Source organism: Chenopodium quinoa, unplaced genomic scaffold, assembly GCF_001683475.1.
Source record: "Chenopodium quinoa cultivar QQ74 unplaced genomic scaffold, ASM168347v1, whole genome shotgun sequence".
NCBI lineage: Eukaryota > Viridiplantae > Streptophyta > Magnoliopsida > Caryophyllales > Amaranthaceae > Chenopodium > Chenopodium quinoa.
This window is the reverse complement of record NW_018743555.1, coordinates 383,414-404,466: the sequence shown is the minus strand read 5'-3', so window position 1 is coordinate 404,466 and position 21,053 is coordinate 383,414. Positions and strand designations below refer to the sequence as shown.

The 21,053-nt window shown below is 32.9% G+C and overlaps 1 protein-coding gene across 1 annotated transcript; it reads right to left on the bottom strand.

Moving 5' to 3' along the window:
• Nucleotides 1-711: 711 nt before the first annotated feature.
• Nucleotides 712-1,038, bottom strand: LOC110681601 (uncharacterized protein K02A2.6-like). Its single transcript, XM_021857755.1, has one exon. The coding sequence runs from the start codon at nucleotides 1,036-1,038 to the stop codon at nucleotides 712-714; it is 327 nt and encodes a 108-aa protein (XP_021713447.1).
• Between the last annotated feature and the right edge of the window lie 20,015 nt (nucleotides 1,039-21,053).

Genomic DNA, 21,053 nt, shown 5'->3' with positions numbered 1-21,053 from the left:
TTTTATTTTGGAATTTTGAACATTTCAATGTTTCCAAACTTTACTTCATTAAGTAATTATCGATATATTTACTTAAATCGTTAGTAAAAGCAATGAAATAGTTAAATCTCTTTGCTAATTTTGAACTTATTGGTCCACATACATCATATGTATGAGTATCAAAAGGTCATTTTAGCTTCTTTTACCCTTTCTACTAAAAGGCAACTTGGTCATTCTAACTTATTAAGCATGACTTCTAATTCTCAAGTGATTCATAATTATATAGGAATAAGAGTCCATCCATAACTTTGGATGTGCAAAAGGTTAATCTGACCTAACCTTACTTGTTATAAATAAGTGTACATTGAATCATCTAAATTTACTTTTGTGATCTACTTATATCAATGTCATAAAACAAAATTAACTCATATATAGCAAAATGAAAAACAATTTATTACCTTGGTCATGGATCAACACTTGTCCAAGACAAGTAAACCAAATTCAGTATTCAAAACAAGAAAACCAAAATATTGTCTCATCAAAATTGAAAATTATTCTAAAATCATGATAAAAATTTAAAACTATGAAGCTATCTCTGGCCACTCAAATACTTCTAGTGCACCTTCAAGCTCCATTTCCATGCAAGCTTCACTTGTTTGCAGTTCATGCGCAACATTCATAATGTTAAGCAGTACAACATGGTATCACATACCTAAGTGAATGTTAAAATGTTTATAACATAATACCGGAGGTTGATGCTCCATTCTTCTTGAGGAAGTCAAGGTATTTCTGGCAATTTTGCTTCCAATGCCCCTTCTTCTTGCAGTAAAAGCATTCACTTTCACTTGCAGCCTTGGGCTTTGGATTCGTCTTAGACTTTTCAGGAGCCTTGGCAACTTGCTTGCCCTTGCTCTTGGCACTAGCCTTTTTCCCCTTCTTCTTGAACCTCTTTCCCTTTTGAATCATATGAATTTCCTTCTTAGGTTCCTTAGGGATTTGTTTCTCAGCACTAACCAGCATTGCATGCAATTGATTCATAGTCTTTGAAGTGGCAGTCATGTTAAAATTCATGATAAACTGGTTGAAACTTTATGGTAGTGAATGGAGAATGATGTCTGTTGCCAAATCATCACTTTGTGGGTGCCCCAGTTTCTCCATACTTTGAATTAGGCCGATCATTTTGAAAACATGATCATGAACTGTGGTGCCCTTCTCCATCCTACAATCAAGAATCTCACAATGGAGCTCATACCTTTCAACTCTAGCTTGTTTCTTAAACAAAGCTTTGAGTTCTTGCATGATTGAGTAGGCATCCTGATCCTCAAAACGCTTTTGAAGACTAGGCTCCATGGTAGCAATCATTAAGAAAGTGATAGGTATAGCTCTATCATGAGCTTCCTTGTGCTTCTTGATCTCTGCCGCAGTTGGATTTTCTAGCAGAGGTCCTGGCAATGGAGTGTCAATGACATTCTCTCTATCTTCAGATTTCAGAACAAACCTTAGCATTCTTTCCCAGTTCGAAAAGTTATCCCCTGTCAATCTATCCTTCTCAAGGAATGGTCGAAGGTTGTAAACGTTGTTGTCATTGTGATAACGGCTACCCATCTATGTCAAAATAGGGTAAAGTTTAATATTTATGTTTAATTAAAATTAAAGTACCATAAACGCATTCATTTGGTAACTTTAAAACACTTTATTCAATAATTAATTGATCCCAATTGAATTTTAAGTGATTCCAAGACCCTTTATTCGTGCAATAATTGACCGGACTTTGGCCCTACCATCAACCATTACATTTTCAAGGTGAGTAAACTCTTTACTGATTACATCTCTTGCAATTCTTGGTTGAATAATTAATCATCACATGTTTAATTATTTCCCTTTGCTTCAAGGTTCTAAACTCTTTAGGTAACCTTGTTGAGCATAACCAATTAAAATTGTAAAATTTGTTTTACCCCCACTCCCCTAAGATATAATATGACACCCATCTTTGGCATGACCCATCATAAATATCAAAGGTTTCATCGGATTTTTAATTGGAAAAGCAATCTCAATATTACTGGGACCTAGATTTATTATGTTGTGATTATTTAGTTAACTCTAGCGCATCATCAATCAACATAAATAAAATCTAACGTGCATAATCTACTAATGCAATAAAATAAATCATGACATAGTGTAGCCCCTTAGTCCTAAGAAAACTAGAAATGAAAATGTTCCCACTTGAATCGTCATGGATCTCCTTCCACCTTGCTCCTTTGGGCCTTCACTTCAAGGGCTTCTTTGGACTAACACTATTTAAATAACTATTTTATTTAATTTAAATAAAAGTTACAAAAATACTCAACGGTACGCAGACCGTATTTAGATTACAAAAATACTTCATGATGCACAGATCGTATTTACGAATCTATGGGCCACACTAATCTATATACAGCAACATAATATCATATATTATAAAAGTGTCATATAATAAATCACTCAACATGCTTGTCTAAACTACAACATCGAATGTTCATAATAAAGTCAACGCATTTCCTAAAATATACCATATTTTAATCATAATTAGATAATATCATATATTATTCATGACCGTTTATAAAATATCATATATTTAATTTAGGGGGGTGTTACATACCGCCATCTAAAATGATCAAAACCGCCAACATTTAGTATAAAATGACAACCATACCCTTATTACTTCATGACTATCTTCCCTCTTGCCACCAATCACTAACACCTTGACACCACCACCCCAATTGATGACTAACACCACCACCACACTGATCTGCGACGACAACCACCACCACAACCACCCTGACCGGCGACCTACAACATCCCCCTCAAAGATGACCCACCACCTTCCCTATTTGGCGGAAAGGTGGTGGTTTTTTTTTTTACAACTGTACCAACCGGAGCTCAAAAACGATTACCGGGCACGATAATCGGTTTTGGGCTCCGGTTACCATGGAATCGGTTAAGGTGCACGATAACCGGAGCCCAAAACCGGTTACTGTGCGTGGTAAACGAAGCCCAAAACCGGTTACCGTGCGCGATAACCGGAACCCTAAACCGATTATCGTGACAATAACCGGTTTTGGGCTCTGAATATCGCCCACGGTAACCGGTTTTGGACTTCGGTTACCGCGGTTGCCTGAAATAAATATATATATATTAATCAACCACCTTCCTACCGGCGAGGGAAGGTGGTGGGTCGTCATAGAGGAGGGTATGGAGGGTCGCCGATCAGGGTGGTGGTGGTCATCGCCGATCAGAAAAAGTTGTGGGTCGCCGGGAGGATAAGGGGTGGTGAATTAATAAGGGTACGATTGTCCATTCACACCGAATGTTGGCGGTGATGATCATTTTTGTTGGCGGTGTTTAGGAATTCACTTAATTTAGTCATGAGATAAAATCAAATCATATTTTAATCTAGAAAGATAAATCATATTTAATCTTCCATGATTATCCTAACAAATTTAGGAGATTCTATCCTAATTACTAGCCAATCAAATAATTTTAAAATCAATTATATCCTAATCTAATTATGGGATGATCACATTATTTAAATCAATTATTATCCTTTTAGAATATATATGCTCAGAATATCCTAATCAATCTTATCAAAAATTAACCACTTTAATTAGGATAATTACCAATTGAACAACTTTAAATATGGATAATATCAAATATAACAACTTTTGAATATTTGATTTTATCCTACAATAAAAGATTTTATCCAAATAAAACCGATTTTATCTTTTAAAATAAAATATCATATTTTCAAAATATTTTAACTTATCCAAAATAAATCATATTTATCTTGAAATAATTTTTAAAATAAGATAATTAAAATTTTTCTTTTTTTTTTAAAACCGTGAGCCACCACTGTCGGCCACCGTGGTTGGCTAGCCAAAGTTAGCCACGGTGGCTGGCTGCCTTGACGGCAGCCACTGCCGCAAGGGCAGCAGCGCGACAATAGCGCCAGCAGCCGTGCAACACTTGCACGCTACTGCCCACAGCCGCCATCGATCGTCTGCCCTCCCTCTCTCCCTCTCAGACTGCCACCTGGTCGACAGCCGCCGTGGCTGCGCCACCCAGCCGCGGTTGCCGACCAAATTTTTTTTTTTCAATTTAATTAAAATAACATTTATTAAAATTAAATTAAATGAGTCCAAAAATTAAAATTAAATCAACATTCAATCTTAAAATTAGAATTCATCATAAAATCAATCACAATTTAATTCTAACTTTTAAAATTAAATCAATTATTATACACAAAACATTTTTATGTATAAATCAATCCGATTAAAATTATGAATTATAAAATAAATCGAATTAAAACAAAATCAAGCACAAAAACATATTTTAGGGCTAATAATTTCGAAAAATTCGAAAAATTGGGGTTAGGGGGTTCGAAAATTTCGAACATATTAGGGCTAAATTCAGTCATCTTCATGGCTATTTGAGCATAATTAAATCACATTTAATTGATTCCAAAAGTTTAATCACATTATAATAATAATTGAACCATAATTAAATTAATTTCTCCCTCTTAATTGATTACAAAATTAACATGGACATCAAATAATCGTATTATTATAATCTAGCGCGTTCATGCAAGAGGCTAATTGATACCACTGTAGGAGTTTATAGGTACTATGCAGCGGAAATAACATGAATCATATTCAAACTAGTACCATTCTCAAGATCACATGCATAATACACAAGACACATAATCATACCTTTGAAGCGTGAATTCCACGTAGCAATTTGATTGACAAATCAAGGAGAGAATAGAACCCCAAGCGTTGCTCCTCTACTTAGTCCACGAGCTTCGAACGAGCCTTCCACCAATACTAGATTGGTCGAGTGATTGAGGAAAACCGTGATCACCACCTTTATGGACAACCGACCACCGCGCAAACCACCACCACCACCACAAACCACCACCTGCATGAGGACGAGGAGAGAGCCGTGAGAGAGAGAGAGGAATATGAGAGGGGTTGGGTTTCGTGTTTGCTAATTAGGGTTTGATCAAATGATCAGTTAATTGCTTACATGCAAACCTAGGCACCTAGTCTATTTATAATCTCATTATAATTAGACTAGGGCAAGAAGCCCAAAACTCCTTCTAATCCTCTACATGGCCGACCACCTAGAGTGATTTGATAAGTGACTTTTATGTCACTTTTAGGGGTGTTTATTGAATACTTTTCCGGCTTATTTCAATAATTAAGCTCATTTTATCCTTTATTTCTATTATTTGCTTATTCTCGTCTTTTATCTTTTTATTTGAGTATTTTGTAGTTTTTAGTTTAATTTTGTAATTTATTTATGTTTCTTATTCTCTTATGTTCTTAGTCTAAATTCTTGTTAATATTTTTCTTCTCGTTTTCCTCTTATTTTTCTTTTATTTTCAAGTTTGTTTTCTTTATTTTATTTTATTTATTTTCTTTTGATTTTATTTAATTTCTTTTAGTTTTAGTATTTTACTTTACTTTATTTTATTTTTATTTTGTTCTCGATCCTACCCTCGTGTTTGTTTTCGGTTGTAGTTGTTTTCGGATTCTTGGTCAAGTTTCAAAGTCATATTCGAGTTCAAGGTCCGAGGTTCGAGGCACAAAATTGAACTAAGCAAGTTGCTGCCCCAAACTGCTACTTGCTACTGGCCCATATCCTGCTGCCACGCAACCAAGCACATCAAGAACAACCACCAGCTCACCACTGTTTTCCCCTTCACCACACAAAATAGCAGCCACCACTCACCTCTAATCTACCGCCCTGAACCACCAACAACAACCAGCCGCAGCAAATCACCACCGCACTCCCCTGATTTCCCTCTCCTCTTCTTACTGACCCGCAACTCCAATCAACCACCACACAGCCACAACAGCCACCCAAACCACCTGAACCACCAATCACCCCCGTAACAACCACCAGCTCCACCACACAACCACCTATCCTACGCCACAACTCAACCTCACTGCCCTGCTCCCTACTTTCCCCCAACAACAATCTGCAACAACAACAACTCGTCAATTCCCCTGCTCCCTCACCTCACAAACACAACTCCACTCACAATACCACCGTTAACACCAGTCAAGCACTCTTCCCCTGCTCCCACAGCGCCACAGCCACCGTCACCTACCATCTTCAACCTCCTAAACCGAAAACCACTTGCTGCGCTTCCCATTTCGCCACCAATCCGCAACAGCAATTACCACCTCCAATCAACCACCGCAGCCACTCAATTCCGGCCATCATCCTACCAATTCGCGCAAGAAATAAAGCAAAATCAGAGCAAATAGCAAATTAATCAAGTTCGAGCAAACCAATAAGAGTTGGTTGATGTACTAGTCAGAAACTTTCAAAGTTTTGTAAATTGAAGAGGTGTGGTCGAACACACCCATGGTTCGACCGAACCAACCCCGTAGTTCGGCCGCACCAACCCATGGTTCGACCGAACAACTTCACGAGCCTCGCACATGATAATTAATGAGATCGAACAGTTGATATTGAAGGTGAAGGATGATGCTTGATGATTACCGTTGATGATTGTTGTTGATGGTTGATGGAGGGTGATGATGCGTGGTGATGGTGATGAAGGAAATGAAAGCAGCAAGTGAATGGAGAAAGTGGTGGGATTTCGTGGGTCTGGTGGGAATTTCGGGGGTTTTGGGGTTTCTTTTTCCATTTCATTTTCTTTTATTTTATTTTACTAGTTGTGAGTGCACCCGCAACGCGGGTGCCCTCTCAATTTTGTGTTATTTTTTTTGGTAGTAATTATGCGTTAATTTATCGTTAATTATATTTCATCATAAATTTTGAAATGGCTATTATGAATGCGTTTGTTGTTCTAATTGAAATATTATTGGTGATACAATCTAAATTTATGGTACAACTATGTTGGGAATCTCTATTGTAATTTGTGACAAAAACCAAATGGAAAAAGCATGATTCGTATTCATATTTCAAGTCATAATCGTAAAAGCTAGTATGTTTTTCATGGTCTAAGCTATTACTTTAGTCAAATATTATTGTGAAACTTGTAATTGTAATTAAGTGTATGTTTGACTTAATTATAGAATTAGTAACTGTAGTTGAATTATTGCCTATAAATTAATACCTGGAATGAGATTTTCTTATTGTGTCAGTGAGCTTCATATATATGGCAAATATAGATAGTAATGTTAGGAAGAAACGTGGTCAAAAGCCTATGATTGAAGGGTGTTCAACAATGATGATTGAAGCAAATTCTTGGGCAAATACTATTTCATCAAAATTGGGAGGGCGTAATTTTCAATTTGTATTCTCTGAATCGTATCATTCACAAGGAATCATAGTATGTGTATTTGTGTTGATTTATTTAGATGAAGAATGTCTTTTTTTGTGGAATATATTTTTTTGGCTTTTTAATATTTTTTTTGATTTCTCGTTTTTTTTATGTAGAATGTCCCGGTAGAGTTTGCCTGAAAGCATTTTCAAAATCTTACAGAAACAACTAAGGTTCTTCTGCGTCTTTATGATACAAGTTTTGAGGCTGAGATGAAGGTTCATATTTCTGAAAATAAAATTGGGAAGTGTTTTATCAGGAAAGGCGTTGATAAATTGATTGATTATTATGAAGTGCAAATTGATGAAGGAGCTGTGCTGAAGCTTAGGAAGGGGAAGGTTATTATATTTGACGTTTATCTGCAACTTAATAACGATTCCTGATTTAGTTATTTAAAATTATTAATAAATGAATTTCATATAATCTTTGGTAATAATGCTTTCTGTAAAAGCATAATTTACGTTATAGTTCTATATCTGTTTAGTAGCGTGCATATAGTTTGGCCAATTAATGTTTGATCTGGCTAATTACATAGATCAAAACAGCTAATAAGTTAGCACGAAAAATCCGAGCTATTATATTAACAATATGTTGAGCAACTTTTGAACTTTCTCAAGCGTACAAGGATTTCTTACCTGCTGTGCTTGGATGTTTTTTGCTGTGAAGTTTTATTAAGAGGATTTTGGATTAACTTTTGTCGTTGCAGGAATTTATGTTTGTATTCTTGATTTAATTCTCAGATTTTGCTTTCCCACTCTAGGAATATTAACAATCATAATTCCAGTGGCAATTGTTTTGTTCATTGTTTTAAATATAGTATGCGGGAACAAAATCAAAAAGATTAACGTCTAATCTGTGGGTTAATGAATAGAAATCCATTCTTTTAGCTTTTTGTTTGTAGCTCTAGAAACAAATGAATAAGCTTAAGCAGAAATGCATTTTTTGATCATTATATAGTGGACTGAAGCATAAAATAATAAATATTATCTACTCAGTGAGAATTTAAGGATAGAAAAATAAAACAGCAGAATATATTAGAATCAATAGTTGTTACAAAAGATCTACAACATTATTACAATAGCAATCTAATTGCTTAGAATAGCAGAGTAGTAGTTAATGTAAATCCCTCAAACTTAATGGATGGACAGCTCAACATGCTTGGCATTTGTTTTCCGAGCTAAAATCGGAAAAAATATGCTAACAACTCTTCCAAGTCTTAAGTGGAGAAGTTTTATAATTGTAGGATACAATTATAATCTAATATAGCTAAATAAATAATAACATAAATTCGATTATTTTATAAGTTAGTTTCTTTGGACCAGTAACCTTATAAGAGGAAATAGTTATAGTTTAATAAAACAAAGTTAATATAGTCATGTTACACTTTAGTAAACAGAGCGGGGAGAGGAGGAGGGCAAGGGACTTCAAAAAGAAATTCGGGTCGATTTGTAGTAAACATACCTTCAAACATTTTCTCAAATCTTGAAAATAAAAATACTTACTAAATTTTTTTAGTGGTTTGTACCACCAGCGATTTCATCTGCCACGGACCTTAGCCCCTTAGCAGAGAAAAATTATGTATATTTTCCCAAGTCCTTTGGTAGAGCGTATCATAATATGGAGGAATTATCGGACTTGGGAGTTGTAGAGGTGTTTTAATGTCAACAACATCATAACATTAGTTGTTGACATTACACCTAAATAATTAATATGGAAAGTAACATATATATACTAATGTGTTTATTATCTAAATACATTAGCAGAAACTATGCTACCGAATCCATGCTTTAGTAGGAACTATGCTACCGATGATCAAGGTGTTTGCTTCAAGAAACATAATTTATCATGAGAGAGTATTGTTTCATGTTTGATAATAGGGAAGAAAGAAGCTTGGATTTGTGGATGGGATTCTAGGAACATTTTTGAGTTGAATAATTAGGAGGAGCGTTGAATGTGTTTTTCTTTCTGCATTTGTAGATGTGTTTGGCTATTGCTTGGTAATGTGTAGGTGAAAGTTGTAGTAGTGAGTTGTTGAATTTATAAAAGTATAGTTGAGGCCACATCGTTGAAAGATTCTTTATGGACACATGGTATTGCAGAATTTTTAATCTGTTCATGTTGTAGTTTGTAATAGTTTAGAGGCATAGTTTTGTTGTTGTTAAGTTCCACTGTGTGCTTTTTTAAGATTCTTTGGGATTATGATCAGTGAGTTGTTTGATAAAAGTTGATGTATCAATGCGTTTACTATCTATGTGTTCTACTATCATTTGCTTTCCCCTCTGTCTATGAAGATATTTTGAATTTTATGTTTTGTTTAGGCACTATACTGTTTTATTCTTTGCTTCAAAGTTCTACAAAGCCTGATATTCATCCTGTTCGTTGTTAATTGTAGATTAATAGTGTAAGAGGGTTAAATACAGGTATTTCAGGTACTCATGTTTAATTAGCAACTTGATGAAGGATAAAGTAATTATCATGGTTATACTGATTGTAGATTTTGTAGTCTGTTAATTTCTTTTTAATATCTAAATCAAAGAAGGTATGAACTGGACAAAACAACCTAATGTAATTTAACACTAATATCATCTTTTTTGTTTTCAATTCCTTATAAGAGCTCTTTGTTGAGTTGCAATAATGAAACACTGAGTTGAGTTATTAAGTTGCTAATCTTTGAGTTATTTAAAATTAGATTAAATTGTCCATATTTAAAATTAAACTTACTAATCTTTGAGTTACTAATCTTTGAGTTACTCTTTGAGTTATTTAAAATTAGATTAAATCTTCTGCAATATTTTGTTTTCAATTTCATATAAACTTACTAATCTTTGAGTTATTTAAAATTAGATTAAATTGTCCATATTCCTTTTCTGTATAATGTTAGATAGTTGTAGGACATATCTTAATCTACAAACACAAGAAGCACAACAACAGTAGGGGTATGGTAACTGTGTTGCAGAAGCATAGGAGGAAATATTGGTTACTTTTATACATGAATTTTTTTAAAGTAGTTAGGCACACTAATCAACTTAATTTAAAGTAAAGTGCCAGCTGTAGTCTGTTATATTACATGTATAACTAATATAAGTTTAGTAAGCATGTATAAATTTCCGAGTGATGGAAGTTTGTTTGTAATTAGAATCAATAAAAGAGTTTTGCTATGTGCCACGCTGTTTAGAATGATGAATGTGGGGAGCTGTGGCTCTGAGCTGCATGCAGTTGTTCATATAATGTTAAAAATGCTAATGCATTGTTGCAACTTTCAATATGTAATTAATTTTAGTCTTCTTTTTGTTTGACTCTTCTTCTATCAGTAGGAATCTATTTCTTGGAATATCATGTTATGGTTATAAACCCTACATTAAATGATGTAAGCTGCAATTTAAACTTGTATTCTGAGATAAGCTCCATAGAAATGGATGTTTTATATAATAGAAATGGATGTTTTATATAATGAATTTTAGGAAGGGAAAACAGTTTAATTAAGAAGTACCTCCAGAAAATGATCATATAATATATACCTCCACAAAATGATCATATAATGGAGTAATAACTATGAGCAATAACCTTTAGAAGGCATATCCATTGTAATGATAGTACAGCTTCAGTTTTCTTAGTATACAAAAGGAAAGTGTCTATACTAATTTTAGACAGTTATATATAACAAAAGGTGGAAGCACTTATGTAGTAGCTAAGAACATTTGTTAAAGGGATTTACCTATTTGATGGATGTGTCCATGTCTTGTAATTTGCCGTTGAAGGCATTGATGTTGCTGCATTAGAAGACGTTCCTGTGACAAAAGGACTGCGATTAGTGTGCCTTTTACGCTTTAGAAGAGGTTTCTTTGTTTGAGTTACTTTTGATTTGAACGTTAAGTATGCATCCTCAAGTTGAGCACATTCTTGGTCTATACCATATGCATCTCCATAATTGACATCCATTATCTCCAAATTATAAAGGGTTGCCAAGAAAAAAATTGCTTTCTTAGCTGCTTCTTATGCTGCTCCTGAAGCTTCTGTGTGAGGGCCACTGGAAATGCATTCCATGTCACATCCTCTGTCACCACCAAAAACTGATATCCATGCAACATGACCATGCCCTCGTACCCAAACTGTTTCTAATGGAGTAGTGTAACCAGATACTTTGCTTACAACGATACGCAAAAAATGCACCCATTCAAGCGAAACATGATATTGACCCTGTGATGGTTTTTGACCCACAGCGCTTTGGAATTTTGGTCTTAGCTTTGTTTGAGTTTCACTGATCAAGGCTGAGCACTTGTGACAGATTAATTTTGCAAAAAGCTCATACTTTTTAACTTGATCTGATGTGTAATCAGCTATACGAAGTTTGTAATACGTCTTTAACTTATGATTTGCCTTCCGAGCTGCTATTTCACAAGAATGCTCTGCTGTAAGCGCCTCTCCACCGAAGAACACAAATTGCCCCCTTCCAGTTCCAATATAAATTGTTACATAAGCATTGTTCCTTGAATTTACTACGGTGGCATATTTTGGTTTAGGAAAATGTAGGTAATCAGTGATTTGCTCTAATAGTGGCCTGAATGCAATATACACTCTGATAGGCTGTGTATTCATTTCTGTTTTTATAACCATACACAAAGATTAAATTGTTCAGATAATTTATAAAACTTGGTTGTTCATCAGCAAAAGTATAAATGAACTTCACTAGTTACTGAATATGTCCACTTATATTTTGTAGCTATGAACTTCTTTACTTACTGAATAAATGAACTCCTCTACTTACTACTTTATGTAGCTACGAACTATTAAAACAAAACTTAGAGCTTTCATTCAAGTAGCAAAGTCAGGTTTCAAGATTTTGGGGTTTTCTTAAAACAAAATTAAGGATAATAATGATTCAAGTATGAAAGAATTGCAATTCTAAAATCATAACTTTAAGTTCAGCTCAGTTGTTTGAACTCTTGAGTAGTATACCAAAATTTCAATTCACTTGAAAAATATCTTGTAAAAAACACATAAATGGAGCACACAAATGTAAATAGCTTCCAAGAGAATTAACTTACGAATTCCTTTGTTGCGTTTCGGATGTGTTGATGATAGTGTAATCAAATAACTACTTTTTAATCTACCTTGATCTTCATAAGTATGGCTTGAGCCAATACAGGACACCCTTCAATCTCAAACCCTTGAAAAATCAAAGTTGTGAAAACAATTAGCTATTTTCAGGGGCAGATTGCCTATGAGTTATGCATCACAAATGTTTATATATTTGAATTTAAGATATGCAAGCATTTAGTTGTGAAATAACAAGCATGCAATTTGAGGATACTTGTATTTAAGTCAAAATCAAAATCAAAATATTTAATTATGAATTTTGCAAACACCTTATATATATGAATAAGAACAATAAACTAAGAACCAGTTATATACTGACCTTCCCTCGGGCTCAATTTTACTACATTGAAGAAAGAAAGAAGATGAGTGTGAAGTTGGAATTTATAATTTGTTAATCTGGAAATTCAAAGTACAGTGAAATAATTTCTCACTGACTTACGTGTGGAAGAATTAGAAGATTTGGTATAAGTAAGGTTGGTGTATATGACAAGTTATAGAAGTTTAATTTTAAAGTACCTTTCTTGAAATGACAATACTATGTTAGTATATAATTTTAAAACTTATTTTTGTTGTTGTAAAATTTATATGTACACAAGAACTAATTAAATATTTTTTTAATATATATATAAATGTATAATGTTGATTTAACTTGTATTGTTGTATGTATTTTAATAAGATATGTTACTATAAACATATTTTGTTTAAATTGATTGTAATTATACAGGTGTTTAAAATGGTAAGGAACAAAACGAATATATTTGGTAAAGTTGGTATTGTTAGTCAAATATAATAATTCAATATTATATTACTTGTTTACGAATTGATGATAATCAATTTTTTCGAAACTATTTTTAGCAAGTTTATCAACATTATATTCTTTACTAATTATATATTATATTCTTTTAGCAAGTTTATCTATTCTAATGGATGAAATGACTATTACTTTATTATTCTTTGGTACTTGTACTATCCTTTCTATGATCCAGTTCCCCCTCCTCCCCCCCTGCTAAATAAATTGAAAAAAAATTTAGCCATGACTCATTTAAATGACATTAAGTTAAATGAAGATTGTTAAAACAAAGTTACAAGTAGTTATTATCTACTTTACAATGCATTAGTATTTTTAACATAATATGAACTTAAAATAGTAGCTGGATTGTGCAATAAATTTATTAGCTTTGTTAATGACAATACTTGCATATATCACACTCTTCCTTAGGTTTGATTTCATAAATTAGGTCTCAATAATAAACAACCGAATTGCTTAGGAAACAATGCGTAGTATTTATAATAATACATAATATAAGGTCAATGAATGAAGTATATGAATTATGTCATAAAATAATGTGATAATAATGGTAAATATTTAGTGGTATCGAATAATTTGATAATGATGTTAAAAGTCGATTTAATATTAATAATACAAGTTTAAACGTATAGTTTGTCAATCATTTGAGCATAAACAATTTACGCAATGACATAAAGTGTTATTTTCCTCCTAGCCTATATTATCATATATTTTAAAAAAATTTAAACTAAGTTGATTATTATAAATATTGATGTCAAATTATCACTCAATGTTAACATAAGTTGTGTTTTGCATGTACAAAACAAATTTGTACTTTGTATTAGTCTTGTGAAATAGCGCAACTTATCTTTTGCGTGTTATGATGGATATTCGAAAAGACACAAAGATTATAACAGGCATCTTGATTTTGCAATAAGAAAAAAGAAACTAATCTTCATCACGCATCCCTAAAGGTTTTTTTGTATAATTTCCAGGGAATTTGTGGAGCTTTTCCCTTTCATCTCTTTTTACACAGTCAGACTTGTAAACTGAAGAATCATCATGTCAGGAAATGACAATGATACTCCATTCACACTGTGGTATTGGAAATTTCTACAAAAGAGGAAAGACAATCTTTGGGGTCAGTTTGTAGCAAATACCGAAGTCCGTTTGCAAGCCACAAAGAAATTGGATTCGTTGATGGAAGAAATGAAAGAAATTGATGCACTATTGGCAAAGTATGATGAGGTTGGCGAAAGCAAAAGTGAGGTTATGAAAAGTAAAATTGGAAGCACGTTTGATACTCCTATTGAAGTTGATACTGAAAGTGATGAAGAACCGATGAGAAAAAGAAGAATTGTTGGCTTTAAAGGTGATTCATCTAAAAGTACAGGGCAAAGTAGTGGTGCTCCTGAAGTTCTTGGTGTTGGTGTTGAAGGCGGGGAAGCTGATATGGAGATCAGTGAAGATGAGGGTGAAGTGAAACACTTGATTGATTCATCAGTAGTTGTTCAGGATGAAGCATTGCAAGACCAACCTGCAACTGGGGAAAATGATGGTAGTATGATGCAGCAAGTGCAACAACAGGTGGAGATAAATCAAGGGACATACTCCAATGAGGAGGAAGAAGGTCAAGAAGAAGAAACTGAAGAGGAATTTGATTCATGGTATGATAATTCTGAGGAGGATAATGATTATCCATACCACTATTTAATTTTTACTAATTAAATTAATTAGGTGATTTAAACTCTAAGTAGATCTGAATTCAAGGGCTATTTTGTTGTTTGAAAAATTGCTGATTATCTATTTTGGTGTGGATGTTCTAATTTAAGTAATGCACTTAATAGCTAAGCATGATGTAATGATCTTAGAAGATCATTTAAGTATTTTAATATATAAGTTATTCAGCAATAACATTTTTGTTTGCCTTGTATGCTTTATTCGTATTCATTGCAGATGTTTTGTTTTTGTACTTATAAATTGCTCAAGTGCGTGCACTCGTGTGCAGATTTTGGTTGTAATGGTACTATCATTAGTCTTTGTTTTGAATTTTGCTTCGGGATGCTACATTTCAGCATTGCATTTGAAGGAAAATAAAACAAAAACATTCTGTATAGAATTCTATGTTGTGCAGAATAAATTTACATATTCAAGATGTTCAGACAATCTCAAATTTTAATGAAGTGTGATGTTGCTGTAGAGAACAACACAGAAACATTATATGTATGTTGTTTGATATAGGATTTAGACATGTATGCTTGTTGAAATAATCTAGCTTTATTCTTTTTTTCAAAAACAAGATATTGAAAAAATGGAACACTGTAAATCTAAAACAGAAAAAACAGAAGATAATATTTATATGTCTATGTGATCATAAGCTTCATACAACCAATTTTCATTATCAACTAACCACAATCATTCCAAGAGTTTTTAAGATTCACAAAATGTGGTCCACATACTTTAGAAACTCCTCAAAAGATGTTAGAAATATCATAAACCATGGTGCTTAATAAAACAGTGCAATACTATCTAAGAACCAACAAAACACCCAAAAGCAATTGCTCATGTTCCAAAATCTGAGCTAATACAAAAGTTCAACTATTAGGGAGCAAATTCATAAAATCAACTGCAATAAAACCACAGGTGCTCGTGGACATGTAGTTTAACTTATATTTAGCAAATGGGACTACGAGGAATTCTGAAATACTTCACGGTTGATCTGGAATAGCTGCAGAAGAGCTGCCCAGGGAAGTTTCTTTTTTCCTTTGAGACTTCACTGGTGTATTTACAACAGCCTTAGCAACATCAGGTTCAGCAACTGCAGCACTTGTTTGACCCGGTGGAGAAACATCAATCGATTTCTCAGTACCATCATCATTACGCAAACAAGCTTTCTGCGCAGCTTCTTCTTTGGAGAGTTTGCTATTTCTGCAGCCTGGGATAAGCTTTCACTTTCAGAGTAGAATACAGCAAGTTCATTGTTATGTGAATATTTGATTTCTTCAGAGGCATCAAGCAGCTCATGTAGCTCATCATCCATCTTTTGCAATGAAGCCTTCTCATTGGTATCAGGAGTTGTTTGTTCTATCTCCAAGCCTTTAAACTGCCACTGCAACACATTATTTCTTGACAAAGTCAGTGTTGGGCCAACTTTCACCAGTACTGGTTTGGTTTGCAGCAAGTAACGAATATACTGAAAAGCTTCATAGTCTTCCTGTTCAGGGTAAATACGAAGTGAATTAAGCACTTAAACCATATCATTTTTTCACCAATAATTAGCTTATGTTGATTGGATGTTACGTAAGAAGATATGAAATAGATATTAAATTACTACGCACACTGTATTATTATAAACTCAATATTGTAACCAATTTGAATTCAGTGATGTCATGTACATTTAATTGTTAAATATATTCTAAAGGAAAAGGCATTATATGTCTAATTAAATTAAATAAATTAGTTATCCATATGCAGGCTGTCGAAAAATATAAATTCATCAAGTATCTTTTGAAACAAAAGCTATTGCACTGGAATTTATAAATATATTAAGTTGTAATTCTTGTTTTATTTTCCAAATACTTAATGTTAAGTGTGCTTTATTAGTAACTGAATCAATATGGGAAACAATACAGTAACATTATTATAAGAAAGGTAAGTTTACAGTGTTTTTGATGGAGCAAATCTCAGAAGCAGACTTCCCAAAGAGTTTTTCTGTGTCATCATTAAAAGTTGTGAATGACATAGTTCCAGTGTCATCCGTAGCTTCAAATTTGAAAGTGACTCTGTAAAGCATCAGTAATGTAGAATATTAGTAACTAGTACTTTCATTTAATAAATCTTAGAAAGTTTCAATCAAGTTTACCTGTCTGCAGAAACACAGTCTGATTTCCTACACACGTTGCAGTAAAAAGGAGTACCAACAGGGACAGTGGTACGCTTCGAGCAAATGCTGCAACCAGTATAAGCATTGACCTTATCTAACTCACCATTAGGAATAGTGATCCTTATCCAGAAACGTTCAATTTTGAAGAGCATGGCAGCCTGTACAATATGGGAAAAAATTACGGGTTTAAGGTTTGTCGTGTTTACAAATTTTAAATTACAAATGGTATTCTGTTAAACAAAATTACCTTTCTAAGCTGCAATTTAGCTATTGTTAAAAGCACCTTGTCATTAGTTGGATACCTTACTTTCAGCACTCTAGCTTGTCTATCCATCAGTGTAGACAAAGTTGTTTTTGTCCTTTTATAGAACAATATTAAGTAGTGTGAAAAATAAATCAACCAAATATTATCATAAAGTTAGGCATTTATGCTAGAAAATGTACCATTCTTTGAGCACATTAGCTCGGTCTCCTATTGGATCATGAATGATTCTAGTTGACATCCAAGAGCTTAAGGCAAAACCTGCATACATTTCGCAGTACTAAATGCCCATATTTATTGTAAACTAAGATAGTATATTTAAATAGTGGAATAGGAGTAACCTCTACGAGTGACAGTCCTTAGAGATGTAAATCCCACAACTTGAAATTTCGCTGCCCAATTGTTTAAACGATCACAATCATGCTCACTCAGGTCATTCCAGACAGAGACTGTTACGGGCTGTTCATTGCTGTAAAAACAACACAAATATAAAAAATTATATAAAACTTTGCATCTATGTTCAATGTTTGAACAACAATAAAAATTAAAGTGATGTTTTATGCGAACCTCTGATCAGTAATTACTATCTCACGAACATAATTCTTCCTTCCAGTCTGAGAAATAATCTCAAGTGAATGTTCTTCAACAAATAGCACCACAGCAACAACATCTGATTGAAATCCAATATAATAGGTAACTTAGACAATAAGCATGTTGTAATAGTGAATTATAAGGATGCATTTTATGAGAAAGTTGTTACCATATTTGCCCTGCATCTATAGCACGCGGAATGGAACCAAGTGGCTAGTAGCTAGGCACAACAGGTCCAGCTTCAGGATCTAATCGCTGTATAACAGTTCGCTGATCAAAAGTCATCTGTAGAGAGAGTTCATCTGGATAAGTCTTATAATGGTCCTCCACAAAAGCTATAGGAGCATTGGAGATTTCATACTGTCCTTTGTGCTCTATGACATGTTCGAAACCTTCAACTTGTTCCCCAAACAAGGTACAGCGCATTTTATTGTTCTGTGTTAATAATTTCACCAAAAGTAAATAAGTATGGAAAGGGTCAAATTCCAATTATGCACATATGTTAATCAATTCTTGCCCTATAAATTTAAGACATGATTTTGATGTACTTACAGAACCTATATAATATGCAGAAGAAAAACAAATAAGAATACAAAGCTAGACTATTAACAGGTTTAGTAATAGTTAGTTTTGACAATTTTCATTTTCACATATGTAAACCTAAAGATAAATAAGAAGGATTTAATCAAAATACAGGTAGAAATTTATGCATGGCCTAGTCATTGTAATTATATCTGACAAGCAGAGAACTATATTAGCAAACAACATATTGAAAAATCACAATATTAGGAACAGGTCAAAATATTGTAGTTGGTTTTTTGAATACTTTTGAATGCTGCTTTCATTATTTGTAGTTAAAATTAAAGCATAAAGTTAAGCATTATTACAAGAACGTAAAGAAAGTACAATAAATACAATAATATTTTTCTTTAGTCCATTATAAAGACCTAATATGCTATTTAGGATCAAGTGCATATGTTTAAATCTTAAACATCAATATGGAAACAAACACCACTGAAAATCTGAGGGCTACAAGCAGCAACAGAACCTGAACAAACTAATACAAGTTTGAATCAATGTACCTTATCATCAGCAAGATAGAAAGTTTGGAATCTGACTCCTTTCTTAGGTGAAGTAGTAGGCCTACCCTTCTTAATAACAGTGACCTTGACCTTGTAAGATTTTTCTTGTGGACTAAGCTCATCTAGTGTCATGTTTTCCAACTTCATGATTGCTGCTGTCAAGTTATCTACGTACATTTTAAAGATATTAGATAATTAGATATTATTAGTAAAACTCTTCTGTAAATAATATCTCAGCATTTTTATAACTTATCTTATTAGTCAGAGAAATGTAATATGCTTTTTACACCAACACTTCAGAGTATCAGCATAATTTTATGCATGTAAAATATCTAATTAGCATCATATACAGTACTTTTTAAAGGATGATATTGAATAAAGAGTGCAAGCTAAGTTATAAGAATACTAAGATATTATTTGAAAATATATGCAAGAAAATATACAAAATGCATTTCTAATTAGTCTACAGTATAGTCAAACAACAGTATTGATAATCAAATTAAACTACACAAGCATTTTTTTTTTTTTTTGGGTTAGTGATTCACTGACCATAAGCATGTATTTTTACTGCAAATTTAATACATAACTAACAGATTCTGCATCAAATTTATTTATACTTTCTAGTACAAATACAACAAACCAAATGCAGTACACCATATTTATTACTATCAACGGGAATAATCCAGTCCGAAGCTACATTTATCACACATAAAGAACCAAAACACGAAGATTCTGAGCATTGAATACGATGTACTTATTATAATTAATGGAAAAGAATTAACAACTTTCATTCTGAATTCATCACATCACAAAAAGAACAGAATCACAAAAAGTATACATTTGTAAGAAGTATTGAATGCAGTAAGATTAATAGCAATGAACAAAATCAAAAGAATTAATTAACAAAACTTACAAGTAATAAAACGAGAGAAGCTTAGCAGTTAAGAAGATGTGTACCTTTAGTTCTTGCAGTAGATAGAGTAAAATAGGGTGTTGCATTTATTCAAAAGCTATATTTATAGAACAGGGAAGTAAGATCTAGTAATCTTAGGATCATAACCTACACACTCAATCCTACCACTTAGGACAACTCAGAACCATACTCTCGATTGATTGATAGTTCATAACTACTCTCCACTTTAACATTATTAATTACTTGCTTAAGCAAAGTTACTTTCCTAAAAACAAGGAAAATTAATACCTTACTTACAAGTTATAGGCAATTCAGGAATAGTGATTTGTATGATTTTTGAATTGAAATGAGTAAGGTCATGTACTTTGTTATCGCAATAGGCAGTCTTAAAAATATATATATATATATATATATATATATATATATATATATATTATTAAATTATACTATTTGTTTTTTTGGGAAAAACCCAAAAAAGGAAAGAAAATCATACTAATATTAAAATAAAGCAACGGTAGAATGATACTATATTAAATCTATAACAAAATAGGGAATTTTGAGGAAAAGAATGTAAATCCTTTTTTTTCCCTTTCTTAATTATAATATATAATTTAACATATTAAACATCTTGTAAATGAAAATAGATAAGTAAATTATCACATGTAAATAGCTTTATTAAAATAAATGATTTTTTATCAAATAAAGGCTCCCTGTTTTTGTTTTTTTGAGACAATTTCTTAGCTATAGAAATATTTTTGCTTCAATGAGAAGTAAAAAAAGGACCTTTGGTACTTTAATTATTAGTACAACCAAAATCAAAGTATGGCAAGGAAATTGACTATTCTTTAATTGACATAACTTGTACTTTGTACTATTACAACTATCATTATGAATGTAATTTTTCAGAGGTTGTGATATTTCGCTAATTTAAGTAATAGTACTTACAAAGTACAATTTAACTACCCCCACTACCACCTCATGCCTACACAAAAACCCATCCAATATTAAAACAAAAAGACTTGTGTGGACCTGGTCCACAATAATATTATTGTGAACCCGAGGTCTATACACACGCAACTGACTTTATATTGAACATAGTGACCATTATTTTCAACATAGTAAC

Excerpts from the sequence above, each read along its gene's own strand:
- LOC110681601 (XM_021857755.1), bottom strand. The coding sequence starts at position 1,038 with ATGACTGCCACTTCAAAGACTATGAATCAATTGCATGCAATGCTGGTT.